Genomic DNA, 20,481 nt, shown 5'->3' with positions numbered 1-20,481 from the left:
AAAAAGTTTTTGTTATGCTGGTTGAAAAAGTCTCTTTACATCCCGATAGCAATTACTCAGTTAAGTGGTCTAAATGTATTTATAGACATAGGGGTTATGGCAGGCGCAGGACCATAAAATGTTTGACCAATCATATCCCTCGGTCCGAGGGCTACAATAAGCTGCTGTCCTAAGTGCCTGTCATTGTATGTATTTGCACACCTGGTAGCCTCTTAGAAATCACTTACCGTACATTTAACAGGATTGAAAAAATACTAACAAACAGTCATTAAAGTTTGTTTCATGGTTGTGATTTTGTGGCATCATAAAACTATCAATGACTGACCACAAAAACCTGCAGGACTAAATACAGGCAGGAACTTACAGAATACATACACTACTTTTCAAAGAGTGAGTCATTTTTTTTTATTAATAAAACTGTCACTTTATATAGAAATTAGTACTTTCTTTTGGCAAGGATTCATTAAACGGATCAAAAGTTACAGTCAAGACATTTATAATGTTACAAAATATGAAAATGCTGTTCTTTTAAACTTTCTAATAAGGATCCCGAAAAAAAAAACACGGTATCACAAAATGTTAAGCAGCACATCTGTTTTCGACACTGATAATGGTAAATGTTTCGTGCGCAGCAAACAGCAGAAGGATTTCTGAACGCCATGTGACACTGAAGATTAGAGTAATGATGCTGAAAAATCATCACATTAATATATTACCATTAAAAAGATATCAAATACAAAATAAATGTAAAAACATTATAATATTATTACTGGGATTTCTGATCAGATGAATGCAGCCTCGGTGAGACTTCTTTCAAAAACACATGTAAAACATTTGACTGACCACAAACATTTGAACGGCAGTGTGATCAGCCAGTGTTTATTTAGCAGTTTTGAAGTGATGGGAAAAAGAAAAAGATCACTGTGTGACTGCTCTGATTGATTTACGGTGGTGCTAATTTAGTTCTAATCCACTCGGCATGGAAACGTTCTCATACCTGCACTGTTCTCTTTACGTGGACTGTAGCCCAAACACAGATGTTATTTCTAGCCTAAATATCTCAACATCTACACTTCTAGTATATATTCATTGTCCGTCTTGTATCACACTCTGCCTAGCCTTTTGAGCTCTCACTGGAAGAAGTCCCAGTGTTTTGTAGGTCAGATTTTAGCACATCGTGCCACATCATGTGGTGACGTGACCTGCAGTTAAAATTCTTTTTCAATATTTGATAGACCCCTTCAGATTCTGGCTAGAAAGCAGTTGTGACCCAAATTCTTTTACATGTCTGATATAGAAAGACTAAAGACCTGGGTTTGAATTTAGTACCATGTATCAACCCATGTATGATTTTGAGGTTGTTGCAACTTAGATTAACTTGAATGCAAAATGGATTGCTTTTGGACTGTAGGTCATTCATCAGATTATGTGCAATTATTTTATAATGAAAAAAACAATACACTGACTCCTAAGCCACAATTTTAAATGTCTACTTACTCATAAAATAAATAGTTTTAAAGAACTTCATTGAGGTGGCAAATGTTGATTTATTCAATTAATTTAACATCATATCATGGTGCACATTCCTCCTTTATATATATGCAGTCATATTTTAGCACTATTTATTTACTATTATAGTGTTTATTAATGTTTAGATTTTGTATTTTATTTTAAGTTTAGTTTTTTAATATATAACACTATATACATACATTTAAATTTTAGTTTATCATGTCCCTTATTTATATATATATATATATATATATATATATATATATATATATATATATATATATATATATATCCATGTTTATTTTTATTGCTGTTTGAATATTTTTAGTGCTTTAACTTAATCTTATTTCAGTTAATTGCTAAGTAATTTTAGTTGAAGTTTTTCATCTTACATTTTTATTTTATTTTATTTCAGCTTTATTACAATTACTAAAAACAACAGTTTTTAATTAAGAATAACAACACTGATATTGACAACACTGCTATTTATATACTAATATTTAAAGTTTTTATATATTTCAAAAGTTTTATTTTATATTGTATAAAACGTTTTTATAATATATATAAAACAAATTCTGTTTTTATTTTAATTTCAGGTCACGCTCATGTATTTCTCATATTTTTTCATACAAAATATTTCTATATAGCTTTAATTACATTTTTTAAAATATTTTTTGTAATTTAACTTTAAAATTATAGTTAGTTGCCAAGGCAAAATTTGATTTTTTTAAAGTTTTCCAATAAATACTTCAGTCACCACTGATAAGTTACTACTACATATTGTAGAAATTAAATTTTTCTGTAAAGTCGCTTTGCAACGATTTGTATCGTGAAAAGCACTATACAAATAAACTTGACATGAATACTTAGATTTTATTTCATTATAGTTTTTTTTCAAATAACAAAACTGTTGTAGTGCTGTTTGTGGAAGTGTCTGTATGTTGTTCTGCAGCAGAATTCTGACTTTAATCTGGAAGGTACCATATGTGTTTGGGGGGGGGGGGGGGGGTGTTCCATCTGCACAATAACCTAAGCTGTTTTCGAATCAAATCAGCAGAATTACTCATAGATAGACTTGATCTAAACCCCCAAATGACTACAGTACCACACAAATCCCTGGTCTTTCATCTATCTCCCTAAATTTCCCTCAGCCGTCGTCCCCTCTCCTCCTCTCAGAGTTGATCTCCTCCTGTGGCTCAGAGCAGCCAGGTGAGTCCAAGCTGCCATCAGGCTTGAGCTGCAGTGACACACACTCTCAGAAGAGTCTGGGAGTACAGGAGCGTTAGTGAGCAGTGACTGGCAGCAGACAGACGGTTCGTGTCATAAATCAGCCTGGCACAGTCTGTGGAGAGAGAGAGAGAGAGAGAGAGAGAGAGAGAGAGAGAGAGAGAGAGACAGACAGACCGCATTGCAGGGCAGACACACATAGCAGAGCGTGAGTTCAGTAATGGAGGTGTGGAGCAGTTCGGGAATGGATGAGAGCGAAAGAGACAGCAGCAACAGTCATGATGAAGATGATGAAGAACCAGAGGATGAAGATGAACCCGACACTGAGGGACTGTGCAGGGAGCTGGTGCAAGGTAACAGAGAGAGAGGAGAGTTGTTTGTAATGCTGTGAGGCAGGAGAGAAAGCATGAAGTCAATCTTGAAGGTCTTTATTTGCAGCATGTCAGTAAATCCTCATTATGATCTGCTGAAGAGGATGTTGGTACTGTTTCACCTCCAACATGTGGTTACAGTCTCCTTGTACTTGCATCATTTGTTTTTTATCATAATGATGGAATGATGGTTTTGACCTTGTTGAAGTGGATCTGTAAGATACGGAGTATAGGTGGAGATATATGTATCTATATATTCCATGGTCTATCTGAATACTGGATTTTAATCAAATGTATTAAATAATAATCTTTCCTTTCCTTTTTGGTCCACTGAAGGATATCGGATTCATTGCATGTCTTTCCACGACAGCTAAATGACTCTGATCTGTCCAGGACTTTATCCTGCCTGCAGAAGCTCAGTCCAGTTTCACGTAGTACAGTCTACTGTCTTAATGTCCTTAATTCTCTCAGTGACGTAAATCACAGCAGAACTGAGCTCCTTTCGGGCCAGGTGAGCAGATTTAGCTGTGGGTCTGTCACTGGCCAGGAATGAATGAAAGGACACATGCTGACACTAATAGTTGTGTAGCACTCTGGTTTTGCTTCAGGATTCAGATTTGATTGGATATGAAAAATACAATCGCTCATTGTGATAAAGTAAACAAAAATGACAGTTTCAGTTTCTGAATGTCTTGAATTTCATTGGTTTCCTGTCCTCGGTAGCCAAAACACTGTGGTCTGCGCAAACCATGATTGTCTTCATTCCAAGCGAACCTGTTTTTAATTAAATTTGGATTGTGTTTTTGTTGTTTTCTTATTTCCTTTTAATAATGTTCTTGATGGTTTTCAAAATAGTGTCATTAGACACACACACATTCAACAACAAAAGATTTTCAAAACATCAAAAGGATCGTTTGATTTGCTCTCCAGGATATGTATAATAATATGGTCGCTGTGTAATTTTTTTTTGCCTTTGCCATTTTGCAGTGCATTGAGTGTCTCTAGTGTAGAAGTTTAGAGCTTTATTAATGTCTCTGCAGAGCTAAGCTGTCAGTTTCAGAGCTGGGAACCGCTGCCAAGCTCTTATTTTAGCAAAGTCAAACACGTCTCATACCAGCTGAAATTTGATTACGCCTCTGGGAAAGGCAAGAACAAACCAAGTGAAAATACCTGGGCTGAAAACAGCAAAAATATAATGCACTTCTGTAGAGGGTAGTGCTGTGCACATATTATTGAACAAAATGGAACAGAAAGCAGTCAACAAATTTGACAGTCAGGCCATAACTGAATGTCATTTAGTACATTTATTTTAATTTTAATCTTTTGCTTTCTTTACTTTAAATGGAACTGATAAAAAAAAGAATAAAACAACAATAACAAAATCGTAATTTTATTAGGTTCTATTCATATATGTATTTATATTTAATAGTATTATATAAAAAAAAATATTAATGTACCCTCTGCTCTGAAAAACTATTCATATTCAGCAAAAATTTCGATCAGCTCTTGTTTTATTTTATAATAAAAGTCTCTAGAGATTTGTTAAACAACACACAGAAGAAATTACTTATATTTACATTTATAGAATAAGATGTGTAAAATAAATTATATTTATTTTAATAGATTATATATTTTAGAATTTTTTCTATTCATATTTAATTAACTGTTTCATATTTGTAATAATTTTTCATAAAAGAATAGTGTACCCCCTGCAGCATGGTCTCTCTGGTGCGAATCCCTGATCTGGAAGGTGTTTGTAAAGCCAGGCCTGAGCAGTATTTATGAGTAGGGATGAAAATGAGAGAATTAACCCTTAATGAGGATCAGGCTGCTAAGAGGCTCTTGTTCTTGAATGCAGAGCTCTCTGTTTAACTGTCTAGTCGTGGCTGGGTCACATTGACTCTACAGGGCTGTATAATGCATTTCTGCACAGATCACACTTGTATAAGCAGTGCCTTGATCAGAGGAGTTGTTTTTTTTTGGACCAACACAGTGACACTATTCTGAAATCTACTTCCATTTTTATTCGATTTTGTTTCATGAACCCTTTAGCCAACTTTCAACAGCCTCTCTGTCACATCCATCCTTTCAGTATCTGTTTTTTTTTCTCCGCAGTGCTGTGTTCAGAGAGAGTTGGTCAAATCACAAAGACGTATCGTGACATTGAGGCAGTTACACATCTGCTCGAGGAGGTGAGAGACTATTCCTAACCAACAAGTTAGTGTAAATGATGCCAAGCTCCTTCCATTGATGTCTCAGTGATGACATGATAAAAGTCCTGCACATGTTCATCTTCCTCCGCAGAAAGAGCGTGATCTGGAATTGGCTGCCCGGATTGGCCAATCACTGCTCAAGCAGAATAAAGCCCTGACTGAACGCAATAAACTACTGGACGAACATCTGGAAATCACCAAGGAAGAGGTGATTATTGCTAAAAGAAAATGTTTTGATGTTAAACCTCTTGTCCCCGGTCTGTCTGTCTGTCTACCATTTGAATTAAAAAGTCTTGTGTTATATGATGCTAACACTGACTCTGGGTCTGTTCTTACAGATTTCCCAGCTGCGTCATGAGCTCTCCATGAGAGACGATCTCCTGCACTTCTATGCCAGCACTGAAGATATAGAGCATGCCTCAGAAACACTGTGAGTCACACACACACAACACACACACACGGACAGTGATCAACTCCTCAATTCTGCCATACTGATAAGTGTTTTATCCTCCTTCAGACTAATACAGAGTGATTCGTCCTCATCTCTCAGCAACTATATCAATTACGACTTGCTTCAGCATAAACTCAAGGGTTTAGAAGAGGAGAACATCAAACTGCGCACAGAGGTGTGTTTAAATGCACGCCTGCATTCACAAAAAATATCAAAATGCTGTGCTACAGCGAGTTTCACGTTTTCACACCCATCCCTCTCTTTTTAGGCTAACGAGTTAACATTTGAGACCAACAATTATGAGGAACAAGAGCAACAGCTTATGATGGTGTGTGTGGACGAGCTCTGTGAGTAAATCACCCATGATGCCCTTCTTCAAGCATCACAAATAAGTTTTCGTGATAACTGACTAAAGTGTCCTCTGATTTTTTCTCTCACTAGCTACAGCAAATAAACAGGTCGGATCTCTGTCAGAAGAATTAGCCCGGAAGGTGGAAGATTCGTTTAGACAACAAGAGGAGATTAGTTCCCTCCTGGGACAGATTGTCGACCTGGAGCAGCGATGCAAAGGGGTTAGACACAAACATATGCATGCTTTTAGCATTTAGAGAGTACATTTTTCTAAACAAATACATCAAATTTGTTTCCAAATTCAGCTCACTGCTGAGAATGAGGAGTTGACGCAACATCTGAATGCTTCCCGGGAATCCCAGTCACAGCTTAAAACAGAGGTACAATCCTTACACCATGCCTCCTTTTCAATCAATGGCTTTGTGCTTGGAGTGCCAATTGCTGGTGTTCTGTCTCCCTCTGGTGGCAGTTGAAGGAACTGCAGGAGAGGTACTCCGAATGTGAGGACATGCTCCATGAGGCCAGAGAGGACATTAAGAACCTGCGTAATAAGAGTCTGCCCAACAGCACCGTGCAGCGTTACAGTACCCTGGCAGCGGTCGTCCCAATGGATTCACTCGCTGCTGAGATCGAAGGAACCTTCCGGAAAGGCCTAGACAGCCCAGCACCCACTGAATACAAGTACAGTTAACAGCTGTTCATATACTGCAACATTTTTAATTAATGTGCATTTTTGTTTTGTTTAACATAAAAAATATCTTAAGATCTGTAAAACTGAGATGGAAGAAAAAAAATAATATTTACAATGCATTTAAAAATACATTAAGTGTGTTAAGATTTTCAGAAGGATATACTGTATAGAACTGATCAAAAGTTTGAGATGAGTTAGTTTTTTTGTCTTTAAAAGAAATTAACATTTTATTAGGCAAGAACACATTACGTTACTGTAAAATATAAAAGTAAAGATAATTATAATATTATAAACGTTTTCTGCTTTAAATAAATCCTTTTCTCTTAAAATTTCTATTGATCAAAGGATTAAAAAAAAAAAACAATTTCAGAAGAAAATTAAGCAGCACCACTGTTTTGAATATTGATAATTATAAGAAATTTCTTTAGCAGCAAATCAGAACATAAGGACGATTTCTGTACGTTTGCGGCTTTGCCATCACAAAAATAAAAAGTAATTTTTAAAATATACTAAAATAGAAAAGGTATTTTACTTTGTAGTGATATTTTACAATATTACTGTTTTACTGTGTTTTATCAAATAAATGCAGTCTTTGTGAGCATAGGAAACGTCCATCAAAAACATAAGAAAATCTTACTGACTTACCTAGCTTTTGGACGGAAATATATTTTGAATGTATTTATATCGTAATATTTTATAGAAAAATCTTCCATTCTTAAATTATTATTATACATAATTTAGAATTTCAAGCAGCCTGAAAATTATTTATTTTAACGTTTAGATATTTTACTGGGGAACAAAACAAAAATACTGAATTTATTTTTTATTTTTTGCAGTTTATTCAAAGTCTAACTAACATGTTTTGTATAATGTATATAAATGTGAATGTTAATAAAACCCAGGACTGCAACATGACATGTTTGTGTTGAACTCTCTGTGCAGGAATCATCCGTTGCGTGTGTTTGAGACCGTGAAAGTGGCCAATCAGGGGGCTCGGCTACGTTCCCAGATTCTGTCTCTGCAGGTTCCGGGTTCGAGCCCTTCATCATTACACTCTAGTCGAATCAGTACTCCACAGACCAGTTATTATGAATCAGACAATATTAGTGTCAACATGGAGGATAAGCACTCCTCTCAGACGCACACACAAGATCATGGGTCAGTGTCTGTTTGTTTTAAAGTTTTCACAAAAATGACTGACTTTTTTAAGAAAAAATCAATTAACAATGAATAATAACATATTTCCTGCACAGGTTACTGGAGTTGAAGCGTTTGGGTCAGCCAGGTACCCCAGGTGGGCAGGATTTGGAGGAAGCGCTCCGGTCTCTCTCGGAGCGGCAGGAGAGCCACACGTCAGAGCGGCCGTTCTTCGAAGTGGAGAGAGAAAGGAAACTGAGTGCCCTACACAGTGGAAGCAGTGGCAGTGGCGGCAGCTCCAGCGGCTTCCTGACGCCTAGTGGCAGCATCGCATCCACAGGAACCAACTACTCCGGCACCTCCACACATTCCTCCAGCACAGGCTCCTCCCGCTCGTATCTGCCTGAACGGCTGCAGATAGTCAAGCCGCTGGAGGGTCAGTAGATACACACTAGAGGTCGACCGATATATCGCTCGGCAGATATATCGGGCCAATATTTGTCATTTTTTATATATCGGCATCGCCAATATCCGTGTTTAGTAGCGCCGATTTAAAGTCAGGCACGTCGGCGGGCAGCCCCGTGTTATTGGTGTGGTGGAAATTGCTGCTACTGCATGTGAAGCATGTGATGCAGAGAGATTAGATCAACTCTAAAACTAGGGCTGTTCAAACTAGTGTTTGACCGATATATCGGCCGATATTTGGTATTTCTATTTAAAATATCGGCATCAGCTGTCAAAAAACCAATGAGCGCGCATGCACATTCTTAACCCAATTAGGATTAATAAGATGAAAACTCACTTGGTCATGAAAATTAGGTAATCTGTTTTCTTTTATTGGAGTAAGGTCAAAAATGGCTTGATCATAAACCGGTCGCAACAGGTAGTTATTCGCCTCTTACCTCGATTTCACCTGGCATGTAAAGGCAATAACCTGCTTTCTGTCGGCTTATTGAAGTGCGCATGTGTTATAAGTGACAGGGGCACATCATTAGTGCAGATTTAACCTAAGCAACGCCTTACAGGAAACAAAGAAGAAAATGTATCACAAAATGTTCTCGTGCAGCAGAAGTAGAAGTGATTCAGTCACAATATGTTTATAACTGCATGAGAGGGTAAATACAAGCTGTAAGTTTACCGACATGTTGCAAGCTGAAATTAACATCACAACTGACAAATCTATAGAGTCAGATATGCAAATTATTATTTTGTTATGTCACTACAGGGAAATTACCTGATTTATTAATGAAGTCATGAAAACGCAGCTTACTTGCGTTGTCAGGTTACTGATGTGCATGTAAACGGGGAAAACTGGTTATTTTAATAAGCTGATATTTGTGAGTTATCAGCTTACTGGTGTGTATGTAAACGTGCTCAATATCGGTCGACCACTAGTTCAAACCACAAAATACAAGTTTACAAATAATAAAAAAAAACATTTTAGGGGAGTTGCACAACTTTACAACCTAAATTGCCATGTCATATAAAGAAGGGATATTTTATTTACGTTTGCAAAGTCATGCAAGGATCTTCTCTATCATTTCCTGGTTTATGTTTCTTCCAATCAATGTTACAACATATTTTCCTATCATATTTCTGAATTTTTGGTGGATGAAAATTTTTCCAATATTGTTCCTGTAAAGCCAGATATATGAAATAATGGTCAGAAAAATCTATTTTAAAGATAGAACAGTTTATTGAACCTTTGGAAAAATAAAATAAGAAGATTTGTTTTTAGTTAAGTATCATATTTAATACATCAGGCATTAATGACTCGTATAGTATGATATATAGCAGAATATGGAGCTCAGTTTTATTCATTGGCCCAAACTGAGCAGAAATATGCAATTTAATGCAGTTGCTCATATTTGTATGGTCAAAATGTTAAATGAAATTCTGATAGCTTGTATTTTAAATACTTGAGGTCTTTATAACAATATAAAATCCATGTTAATATCAGTTGTCACTCTGTATCTCCCAATAATATGATTGATATTTATATTCATAGTTTAATGATCAAAGCTCTGTAGTTTTAATTGTGGGGGCGAAACATATAATTCAATTCAATACAATTATGAGATGAGAGAGAAACAAATAAATGTTCATCAAAAGCCTGATGTATCATATTTAACCATTATAATAAATGATATATGGATAATCAAGAAAACCTAAGTTTCTGCAGTCAAGTAAACTTTCATCATAAAATATTAATAAGAATAGTTAAGAAAAAGTTATTTCACGATGCCTGAAAATACCTTGTCCTCTTCAGCATGTATATCAGTTAGAAAGTGAGTATACAAAAGTTATTCTTGTCAAAAAGACAACCTAAAAGATTTTTAGAATTACCCAAAAATGCATTTCACCTGCTAAAAAGTCTAAACTATTAGTCAGGGAACAGAATGCATATATTAGACCGTGCAGATGCCTTAGAAATGAGCATATCAAATATGATGCAGCAGGAAAGAGTGGATAAGCAGTTTCAAGTCAACTAAAAATCCTTATTAAACATTTGTAGCCTAAATGGATAAAAATAAAAGATCATTTTATTGAGCAACTTCATCATTCGTTGTCCACAGGCTCAGTGACTCTGCACCAATGGCAGCAGCTGGCCAAGCCCAATCTGGGGGGCATCCTGCACCCTCGGCCAGGTGTCCTCACCAAAGACTTCAGAGAGCTGGACGTGGACTTCCAACACGTCTACAGCCTCAACGACCTCGAGGAGGATGAGCCTGATCTCTCCAAATTCCCGAGCCTCCTGCAGGGCACTGTGGGTAAGAGCCCATTCACCTACAGCAACACACTTCCTTCTTAACTCTTCAGTTTGAAGAGGAATTTTTAAAGTGGTCAAAACACTTCAGATCCAAAGAGCTTTTAGTGTATACAGTATATATTCATACACATATATATTCTTTAACGTACCAATGTAGATTACTTACAAATTGTAGTCAGTTACTGATTAGAGATTACATGATGGAAATGTAGTAATGAAATCATAGTTACTCATTTTATGTAATGTGTTCTGACTACTTTTAGATTACTGGCTTGGTTTAAATTTACCATACTTATATAAAAAAAAGCAAAAAGAAGGAAAATACATTACATTTTTTTATGTCATCCTCTTAAAATGCATTAAACATTACATTAAACCAGGGCTTCTCAAACTGGGCTTAATGTAAGCTCATAAAATGTTATGCATAAAAAAGTTACTTTAATCTGATTATGAGGATTAGAAAAAGTAATATACTCTAATTACGAGTACTTGAGTTTTGGAATCTGGTTATGTAATCCGTTACATGTTACTATCCAGTTCTAGGTATTATCATGGTTTTAACCAGTGTAGTGTAGGTACCTGTCGTGCATAGCTGAATTTTAGCATGTGTTTGTGTTTCCAACACAGTCCCTTCATCCAGACTTAACCCCCCTCAGACCTCACCCACACCTCCGTCCACTAGCTGTCAGATCCTCCATCCCTCCATCCTCCTCTCCTCCTTCTCCACCAGGTAAGACATGATCACACTGGTGTCCACACAAGCTTATTATAAGACTGTCAAACACACATCACAATACTCGTTTTTTCTTTTATCGGGCATATGCATAAAACGAGACACTTCTTACTAGGGCAAGACGATAAGGCCAAAACTGTCGTCATCTATCATAGGATATAATTTAAGACAAAAACCAATACAGGGGAACTTTTCCCCTCATGTCTTGAATCTTAGGGGCATACAACTGAACTCTAGTCATGCAGTTCAAATCAACAGCCCTCATTTTTCCATTTAAAAACTATTTAAATTAAGCACTTGGAGGAATATCAGAAATATCTGTATTTGTTCACAACTAACCTTTATCTTAATATTATTATTTCCTTGCTCATTTTCCCTCCTTCCATCTGTAACAGGAAGCGCTGGAACCTGCTCTTTGTACAGTTATAATATCGTCCTTCATAAAGTAAGACATGTCAGGCATGGTCTCTATGAAGCCTTTAGTAGGATGATCCCACTAACTTTCTTTCTCTCTTAACCTTAGGTTTCATTCATGAACAAACCAAACATCAGCATCAGGACATTATATTACTAATTCTGTCTTCTCTCCTGTACAGATTTATGTTTAAGTGAGAAAGCTGCATGTGTCATGCATCACACATCTGTTTTAAAATAACACTTTTATTATGTTATGTTTTATTGGGGGGATATAATGTAGTAAGATCATTCTCAAAAAAATGCTGGTTATGAATTCGGTTTAATTCTCATTAAAAAAATGGTGTTTATTACTCATTAACATTTTCAAATTACTAATCTGGACTATTTTATATTTTATTTTCTATGATTGAAACATGGATTGGAACACCAGTGAAAAAATGATACAAATTTGAATTCATTTTACCCTTTAATATTTTATAAACAGAATCTTTTACATTTACCTTGAAAGTATTTTTTTCAAAAAAAAAGAAAAAAAGAAATGACATTATCATTAAAACATCATTGGTTATAGAATGAGAAAACCATTCTTATTCAGGGTTTCATGAATATTTGAAATCTTGACTGAAATGTCATATTTTGGGAATGAATCACTTACACTAGACTGTGCATGTAACATTGAAGCCTTCTTTAAATGCTGTTAACCAGCTTGTGGAAGTCTCATCATTACAATCTTTTATTCATCAGCATGATCATACACTATATGCTGTGTGTTTCTAACTGAAAAAGCTTTCACTAACACTTGTGTTCTGGCCTGATTATATCTGCCTTGGTGTGACGCACATCTTCCTTGTCCTCTCCTTAGCCTTCAGCCCCAGAATGCATCCGCGTGTGGGAGCCGTGAGCACGTGAGGACATCATCAGGCCTCCAGTTCATCTCTGGGTCCACATCCCACCTCCACCGGACCTCCTCCCTCGGTCTGCTACAGCTAGTATCAGAGCATGGCATCTCGGCTGCAATTCATCCCAACTCCCCTCTCATTCACAGAGCCACCGCATGTTCAGAGGAAAGGAAACAAGAAAAAAGAGAAAAGCCACTGCAGGGAAACATTTTCAGCAGCAGTCTTGTTGAAAAACTCAGAACCCTGGGCCTGTACGAAGTGGTCGCCAGAGGCTTTGTGGACTTTTGGTCGAAAAGAAAAACCAGCCCCCCATGAAACACAAAAAGACGTTCACCCTTAAAGGTGCTATTTTGTGCATTGTGGCATGCAGCTAAACTTTTCCCATTTGTAATGGGACATTCAGAAAGCCAGATCAAGTTTTTATTCCTGTAGTGACTTCTGATTGGCACCAGGAATTTTGCGTATGGACTGCACCTCAAAAGATTTCATTGTGAAGTCAAACACATCCGTGTTTATATCATTGTTGTTGTAGGGTGGTTGAAACATTCTTCAGAAGGGAATGGCTGTACATATGTTGACTTTTAACGTGTCCTCTTTTGTTGAGACTTTTGTCTGTCACTATCAGTCTTGAAATCACGGTTTATTGTTATGAGATTGTAGCAGCACTACAGAAAATTTCAGCATGTGGCCTCAATTTTTGCTTGCTGCCAACCAAGCATTGGTATCAGTACTGCGTTTTGCTTTCTGACAAAAGCATTTATAATAGCACTTTTCAGGGGCATTCAAATCCCTTTTCTTAGGGAATGCAGGGTACATTATCTGAGGATATGTACTGTACCTGCAGTCTAAACACTGTAAGAATGAGAAGCTGTACTTATGATGGCTGTTAGTGGTCAATTTATGGAACATTATACAGTCTTGTTGAGTGAATTGCAGTGATCTTGTGCTTTATTTTCACTGTGCTTTAATGCAAGAACACCTCATGTGATGGTACACCATGCACACACGTATGTCATGAAAATTGAATGCCACAGACACGTTTTCACTGTAATGTTTATGATTGTGTTTTTGCAAGAATCAGGGATGCAGTAATAAAGTTAAGTGCTCTAGAGCTGTAAATAGTAAATACACAATCGGGTAAATGTAACACTGAGGGAATATTGATTGAACACGGCTTGTTTCTCCTCTCCATTAACATCTTCCATTGTGTCTACTTCTGTCTGTCAAGCAAGTAAACAGAAATCTTGTCATCTGTATATGGAAAAAGCCTTGTATGCATTTGAAATTTTCAAGGGGGCATGATAATGTGTAGCCTATAGTATTTACTGATCTAAAGTCACAGACAAAATGGTTATTTAAAAAGTAATATATTTAAATAAAAATGTCTACCTGAAATACCACTCTGTGTAAAACACAATGCCTGGTCGCCATTTTTGTAGAATATGTAAAGTGTTGTTTAAAAAAAATAAAAATTTTGTTCATTTACACAAAGATGATAGGCTAAGGTATTTTTACATTAGAAAAATGTTTAGACACTTAGCTTCACATAAAAGCCCAGGAGTTCACAAGTAGCCACTGATATTGTGCAATGCAATAAAGATTTCAGTGTATTTTTGACTTATATATTTTTATTTGTGCTTATCTGTAAACTGTTTCTATTTACACTGACAGCTTTAACAGCTAAGAATATCTACGCGGTAGTATTTTTTTTTTAATGTGCAAGACTTCCGGTTTATTAGCCACGTAGTAAATAAAGGAAGAATAGAAACTCAAGTGTCGTAAAAACTGTTATGTTCATAATTAAGACAATACATAAAAAAATTATATGATGTTTGCAATATCAAGCAGCAAAACGAGCATGTTTTGTATAAGTTAGCTAAAATTAGCTGGAAGGGAATGATACCGGAAGCCTCGCACATAAAATTTTACAAATACACAGTAAAGATGGGGGATAAAAACTGGTTGTGGTCAGAATAAATGCAGCCACGTCCGGAAAGCAAACAATTAATACAATGTGCTAGATGTTGAATAGTTTTATTAACGCTGAAAACGCAGTGTGAATCTTAATTGTACCCTGACTCATATTAGTATGGATATATCACACAAAGCAAGTTTTCTGTTACAAATGGTAAAGTGTTTCAGTCAGATGTTTTATTTTATTTTATTTTTTGCAATATGGGATGGTTAACCTACTGAGAAACTTAGTAGTATTCTGCTGGCAATTTACAAAGAATTACTTTTATTCAGCAAGGATACATTAAATTGATCAAAAGTAAAACAGTGAAGGAATTTACAATGTTTCAAATAAATGCTGCTCTTTGGAACTTTCTTAACGTTTCTTTAAAGTATTTTGATCAAATAAATGCAACCTTGATTAGCATTAGCGTCTTCTTTCAAAATCCCTCGAAAAATACCAACCACATACGTATGGGCAGCTGTAAATATAATCTTTATATTTCATCTATATAAAATTTTAACCCCCCATTTACACTTCATTTAAAAATTTTGGGCAATGTATGTTGGGGAATTTTGCTCCTTGTTTCATTCATTTGAGCTCCAGACAAACTTCTGTTCCTTTTGTATAACATTACGCTCAGTAAATATACCCACCCTAGGAAAAACTTGTATAATGGCCCAACTATTGTCGTCAATATCCAAGTCTAAAAGGAACTTAAGATTCAAACAATTGTGAGAATTTGACCTTTCTTCTTTTTTTTTCTTTTCTTTTTTTTTTTATTGAGCCAAATTTACAACATAATCCCAGCTAGCAGAGCAGTCATCACTAAAAGATATATTACTGATGTATTTTGGTTTTCGGCAATAACAGAAACCATCTACTCTAACATAATATGTAAATCAGCTGATCTGAAGTTCAAGTTTACTGAATGATGTCACTAGTCTGTACACTCATGCTGTGTAAGCATTACTTTATTTAGGTACTATGCAACCTCAAGAACTTCTTGAATTTCATTTGAAAGTACACAGCAGCTCTGTTACATTTCATATGCTATAGCAGTGTCTTTAATTTAGCATTCATGCAGCCTTACCAGAAGAAAGTGACATTCTGGAGCAGTTCAGTGAGATTTACTTAATCACCATCATGTGTTGGAAGTCCACAATGTACCACTAAGAGAGGTCAGCCTGTGTGCTTTGAGACACTGGAAGGTAAAGACGTCATCTTAGGTTGAGCTATGTCTTCAACAATGAATGTCTTTAATACATTATAGTCAAGTCAAGTGGCTAACAGTGTTAAATGACACTTTTAGTTCCTCCTCATTTTTCCTAACACTCTTTGTCCTAAAATACCCACACCCGCCTGGCCCTTGGATCTAATTCTACTCAAATTGAAAACTCATTTTAAACTTCTTGAATTATTTTTCTTTTCTTTGTGTAGTCCCAAGGTCTGATATTAAAAATGTTGAATTCAGTTAAAATGTATACATTTTTTTAATAGATTAAAAAATATATAATTAAGTAATAGTCTTTTTTAATGTAAGATATCAACTGATGTAATAAAATAAAAGGAAAAAATAGCATTTAAGAATCCATTTTAAACTACTTTTATGACATTGAGAAGTGCACACTTGTCTGATCTGACCATACTGTGGAGCAGGAACAAAAGTGTTAAACACACACTGAGGAGTGAGTCCCAGCTGACCTCTCTCACACACTCCTGCTTTCCCTGTGGCTGTGGAGGTCCGTGCCAGGTCCCTGCCGAGCAACGACTGCAAACATGGGCAGTAACTCAGGTCAGATGCTTGGTCAGCAATCAATTTATTTTAGGAACTACTCTTGTGACACGTTCAAGCACTTGTTCTTAAATGACTTAGAAATGCTTCTGCCTGCCTGCTACTTTTGAGCGAAAGCATGGCATGGCAAGTGGCATGAATTTGGGTCGATTATATTAGAGCTGCAGTGAAAAATGTTCTCAACAGATGTTTTATAGTAGAACAAGAACTGAAAATCATTTAGTTTAAGTATGTTTCATTTTGAGTCACAATATAAGAGTACGTAAACACTTCAAAAATACAGTACATAGAAGGAAATTTGTTTGTTTTACAGCATAATGACTCCATGTAGTGTGCACTGAGCATCCTGGACCCAGTTAAGACTAATATAGAGAATTTCATCATGAATTTCATCATCTTGTCTGTTGCACTAAAGTGTGCAACAGACAAGATTAGAGGGACTAAAACAAGTCTGCCAATTCACATTCCCTTGTCAATCTATGGCTCAGACTCCGCGAGCTTAAACAAACAAACAGATGAATGGAGGCCTGTGGGTTGAGTTCACTACACCGGATAAAAAGAGCTGTTTCTGTTGTGACTGTACTGTTCCTGTCTGACGAGGAGATTCTTTCCTTTCTTGCCTTTTGTAAAGGTGTCTTAGACATTCCAAAGTGCTACAAAGCCTCTACTTCCTAATTGTGGAATATTGTTTATAGAGGGCTTATTGAGGGACGGATTTAGCGTGCGGCACAGCCCAAGAGGAGAAAGGATCTGTCAAAGCTGTCTGACAAGAATGATAACAAACACGCTTCTTTTCACATATATACGTTGCTTAACTTTATTCATGTACTCTTTTCGTTATGAAATTCACTATAATTACATATAGTACAATAATGGCTATTATTTTCTACAAAGATTGCATAAATAATTTAAATGATGAAATTGAAAAACAATAAATATACAATTCATTCTATGTAACAGTCTTTTGGTCGGACAGAGAGTGGGGATCCATTCTTTGGAAGAGGATGCCACTCAATGAGACCACACAGGTACAGTATGTACAAGTTGCTATTCATTGGCAAGTCTGCTTACATTAAAAAAAAAAAAAAAAATTACAAAAACCTTCCAGTTGCTATTTCAAATACACAATTGAAAAATAAGCAAATGTTATCAGCACTGATCTGGGAAAAAAAAAAGGTGGGAAAGTAACGAGCAGAAAATGTTGAACAATTGGCATTCTCTTATCTCTTTATCCTGTGTAAAATCAACATCCAGACCACAATTTCAAAGTTTGGTTCACTTATTTGTCTCTACTTTTCCGGTCACGAGACAGGAAGGATGACATCTTTGTTGAAGACTTCAGTAATGGATGTAGGTAAACCTGCTAGCGATTGCAGATAGCTGAATATCTCCAAATGGTTTCCATCGAAGTAAGGGTGCAGAAAGGTTTTTTGCCCGGGAGGAATTGCTGCAGATTGCTGCACACATGTGGGCCTCTTTTCGGGTGTTCTAACAAAACAGGAACTGACCATGTCTAGAGGAAATAGCTTTTTATGACTCCAATCCTAAACACAGGAATGGAACTATTTGGTAATTAGGACAAGTCGCAGGAATATCGTTTGCGGTTCTTGACCTCCGGGACTTGGACCGTGGAGGGCTGACACAACTTTTCGAACTCTCCGTAACTGCCAGTTCCGATCAGTTTCTTGTGGAAATGTGAAGTTGCAGACACTCACATGGTGACTGGCTCGGCTCCCCGGCCTGTCAAGAGGACTCGTGGGCTGGTCAAACTGACCAAGGTTAAGAATTCTGGGCCTCAGCGATCTGTCAGCAGTGGCGTTGTCTTTTGGGCCCGACACGGCTGAACGGTCAAATCATACACTGCTCCAAGTCCCAGAAGAGGAGGACAAATCTGGTACACAACATTCAAATGAGCGTTTGGTGGATTGGTTGAGCGCTCAGCGTGCTTGCCTGTAGTTAGCTTACCCTTTCAATGAACTTCAAACTCGAAATGAACTGCCTGGGCAAGAATATATGGAGTTATTCCTCCTTCTCTCAAAAATATCATCATTCCCTCAACTAATCTCACATAACAGCATACATCTTTTACTCAAGCGTCCATTAGTCTGCTGGCATTCTGTGATCAAACTGGAACTATTTCAGCTCAAGAACACATACAAACAGCGAGACATCTGAAATACATTGCAAACTTGTTGGCACGCCAACATGTTTGTTAAAAAGCTAATGCGTTTGTTCATTCCCTTGTAGCTGAGGATTGCAGTTTCTGAAATATGTATGCATACGTATGTATATAGGTGTATCTGTATGTGTGCAAGAGAGAGTTTCTGTTTTCCCCTCAGTACGAATTGCTGTTGACCGACGGCACTTTGCTGCGGTGCTTCTTATTGCGTCGTGGCTTCTTGACGACAACTCCTTGACGTCCGATTGGTTGTGATGGCGAGTGTAGCGTTTGCACTTGCAAGACGTGACGACTCGGATTTTGTATGTCCGGTTTGGTCCGTTAGGACACTGGAGCTGTATCCGCTGGGTGCGGGAGTGAGCGGGAATGCAGCGGTAATCGGATGAGCTGCTTCTCCACCATTTTCCCCTTAGAATTGAGTTTGGCATCAAGTGAGCTGGAAGGCATTGACCAGAACACACCAGTTCTTTTACAGGTTTGACGCTGCGGCAGGATCCATCGGTAATGTAGCGGGTAGAACGCAGCTCCCGGCAACTTAGTTCAGAGGCTCCTGGGAAAGAGAGGAGAACCCAAACAAATTAGTTAAATGTTTAGGGATGCATCATAAATAAAACACAGCTACCAGAACTGGTATTTATTATAGCCTGGATGACTTCATGGGTTTTGGATCATTCACAGCTACAATAGACAAAACTGATTTTTTTGTTTGTTATATACACAGACATTAAGTAAATTTCCTAAAGTTGCCTTTGTTGTGTGTTTTTGTCGAGTTTCCCAGAAAAAGTTGTTGTGTGTCCAGCCAGCAAGGAAATGCATGATAAAATCTTTTAATATCGGTAAAATATGTTTTTATTAATCTGGTTTGGATTTGGCTAGTGAAGTTATAGATATGCTATAATTTGGAATTGATGAGAATCCAAATAAATTAGAAACCCACAGACACTAAACATCATACCAGATTGTTCTGTACAGAAAAGACAATAAGAGATGTCACTTTTAATGCATTAGTTAAAGAGATGAAAGTGAGATTGGAAAGATCTCCCTTCATGGAGAAGAACAAAGGATTTATGTGTGTGATAAGTTCAGGTTCTGCCTCCCCTGATTCTCAGAAAACCTGATCTGATGTTTTATGAGGAGCAGGACGAAAGCCAGAGGAAGATGAACATATTTCAACATGACCCCACACTGACCACCAGAGAAACTACACCACACTTCACCCCTTCAAGAGCAGAGTGTGATATCTTTCACCCCCTAACGAGCAAGTATAACGTACGTGCTTGGCTTGATTTACTGTCTCCTTATGCTGAAACACAACATCATTTTAGGGGTGTCCTGACAAAACTAGCTATTTGAAAATATTTTGTTGACTTGCGAATTGCTCAATCCTTAATTATTTGTATTATTTATTGTTATTGTTCATAATTGCATTACTCTGTTAATGGAGGTTCGCTTGTTATTATTTTTGGAAGTAATCTGTGTATTTATTTAGCAATACATTTAGACATCCAATTTCTCATACACATTTGCTTTTTTTTTTTTCAAAGTCTTGATTTGTGTTCTGGAAACAAGCTCTTTTAGAGATTTTTATTTTTCTTAATCCTGACATTAACATACACAAACACACACACAGTGTATATTGTTAGACCTAGGTTTGAATTCACAGTAGTTTTACTTTTCACAGGTGGGAGTCATTCGCTATCAAGGCAATACCCTGAAGAAATGACCCCTTAGAAAACTTCTCACATTTTCAACTACCATGAAACCATACTGTTGCAATTAGATGG

At 36.8% G+C, this 20,481-nt stretch overlaps 2 protein-coding genes and 1 pseudogene across 2 annotated transcripts; 1 reads left to right on the top strand and 2 right to left on the bottom strand.

The window, feature by feature from the left end:
* Window positions 1-2,687: 2,687 nt before the first annotated feature.
* LOC113110714 (trafficking kinesin-binding protein 1-like) lies at window positions 2,688-14,169 on the top strand. The gene is made up of 14 exons (XM_026274867.1): window positions 2,688-3,089; window positions 5,223-5,299; window positions 5,412-5,528; window positions 5,659-5,750; window positions 5,838-5,946; window positions 6,040-6,118; window positions 6,213-6,343; window positions 6,428-6,502; window positions 6,592-6,803; window positions 7,756-7,971; window positions 8,067-8,386; window positions 10,527-10,721; window positions 11,348-11,450; window positions 12,733-14,169. The coding sequence occupies exons 1-14, from the start codon at window positions 2,957-2,959 to the stop codon at window positions 13,082-13,084; spliced, it is 2,211 nt and encodes a 736-aa protein (XP_026130652.1). The 5' UTR covers window positions 2,688-2,956; the 3' UTR covers window positions 13,085-14,169.
* Window positions 14,170-18,853: 4,684 nt separating this feature from the next.
* LOC113110549 (sclerostin-like) lies at window positions 18,854-19,275 on the bottom strand (the record flags this gene model as incomplete). Its single annotated transcript, XM_026274682.1, is given in 2 exon segments — window positions 18,854-18,921; window positions 18,924-19,275. Coding segments are annotated over 2 exon segments (420 nt in total), but the record flags the coding sequence as incomplete, so codon positions are not given.
* A 720-nt stretch (window positions 19,276-19,995) lies between these two features.
* LOC113110548 (filamin-B-like) overlaps window positions 19,996-20,481 on the bottom strand; it is a 2,195-nt pseudogene continuing 1,709 nt past the window's right edge.

The sequence above is a fragment of the Carassius auratus genome, chromosome 11 (genome assembly GCF_003368295.1).
Source record: "Carassius auratus strain Wakin chromosome 11, ASM336829v1, whole genome shotgun sequence".
Classification (NCBI taxonomy): Eukaryota; Metazoa; Chordata; class Actinopteri; order Cypriniformes; family Cyprinidae; genus Carassius; species Carassius auratus.
The sequence above is the reverse complement of the archived record's forward strand: the minus strand, read 5'-3'. Positions and strand labels throughout refer to the sequence as shown.

What these genes read in the sequence shown, in the direction of transcription:
- LOC113110714 (XM_026274867.1), top strand. Translation starts at nt 2,957, where the DNA reads ATGGAGGTGTGGAGCAGTTCGGGAATGGATGAGAGCGAAAGAGACAGC. An exon ending in ACGCACACACAAGATCATGG is followed by an intron (nt 7,972 to 8,066) that starts GTCAGTGTCTGT and finishes TTTCCTGCACAG; the next exon opens with GTTACTGGAGTTGAAGCGTT. An exon ending in CTCTCCTCCTTCTCCACCAG is followed by an intron (nt 11,451 to 12,732) that starts GTAAGACATGAT and finishes TCCTCTCCTTAG; the next exon opens with CCTTCAGCCCCAGAATGCAT.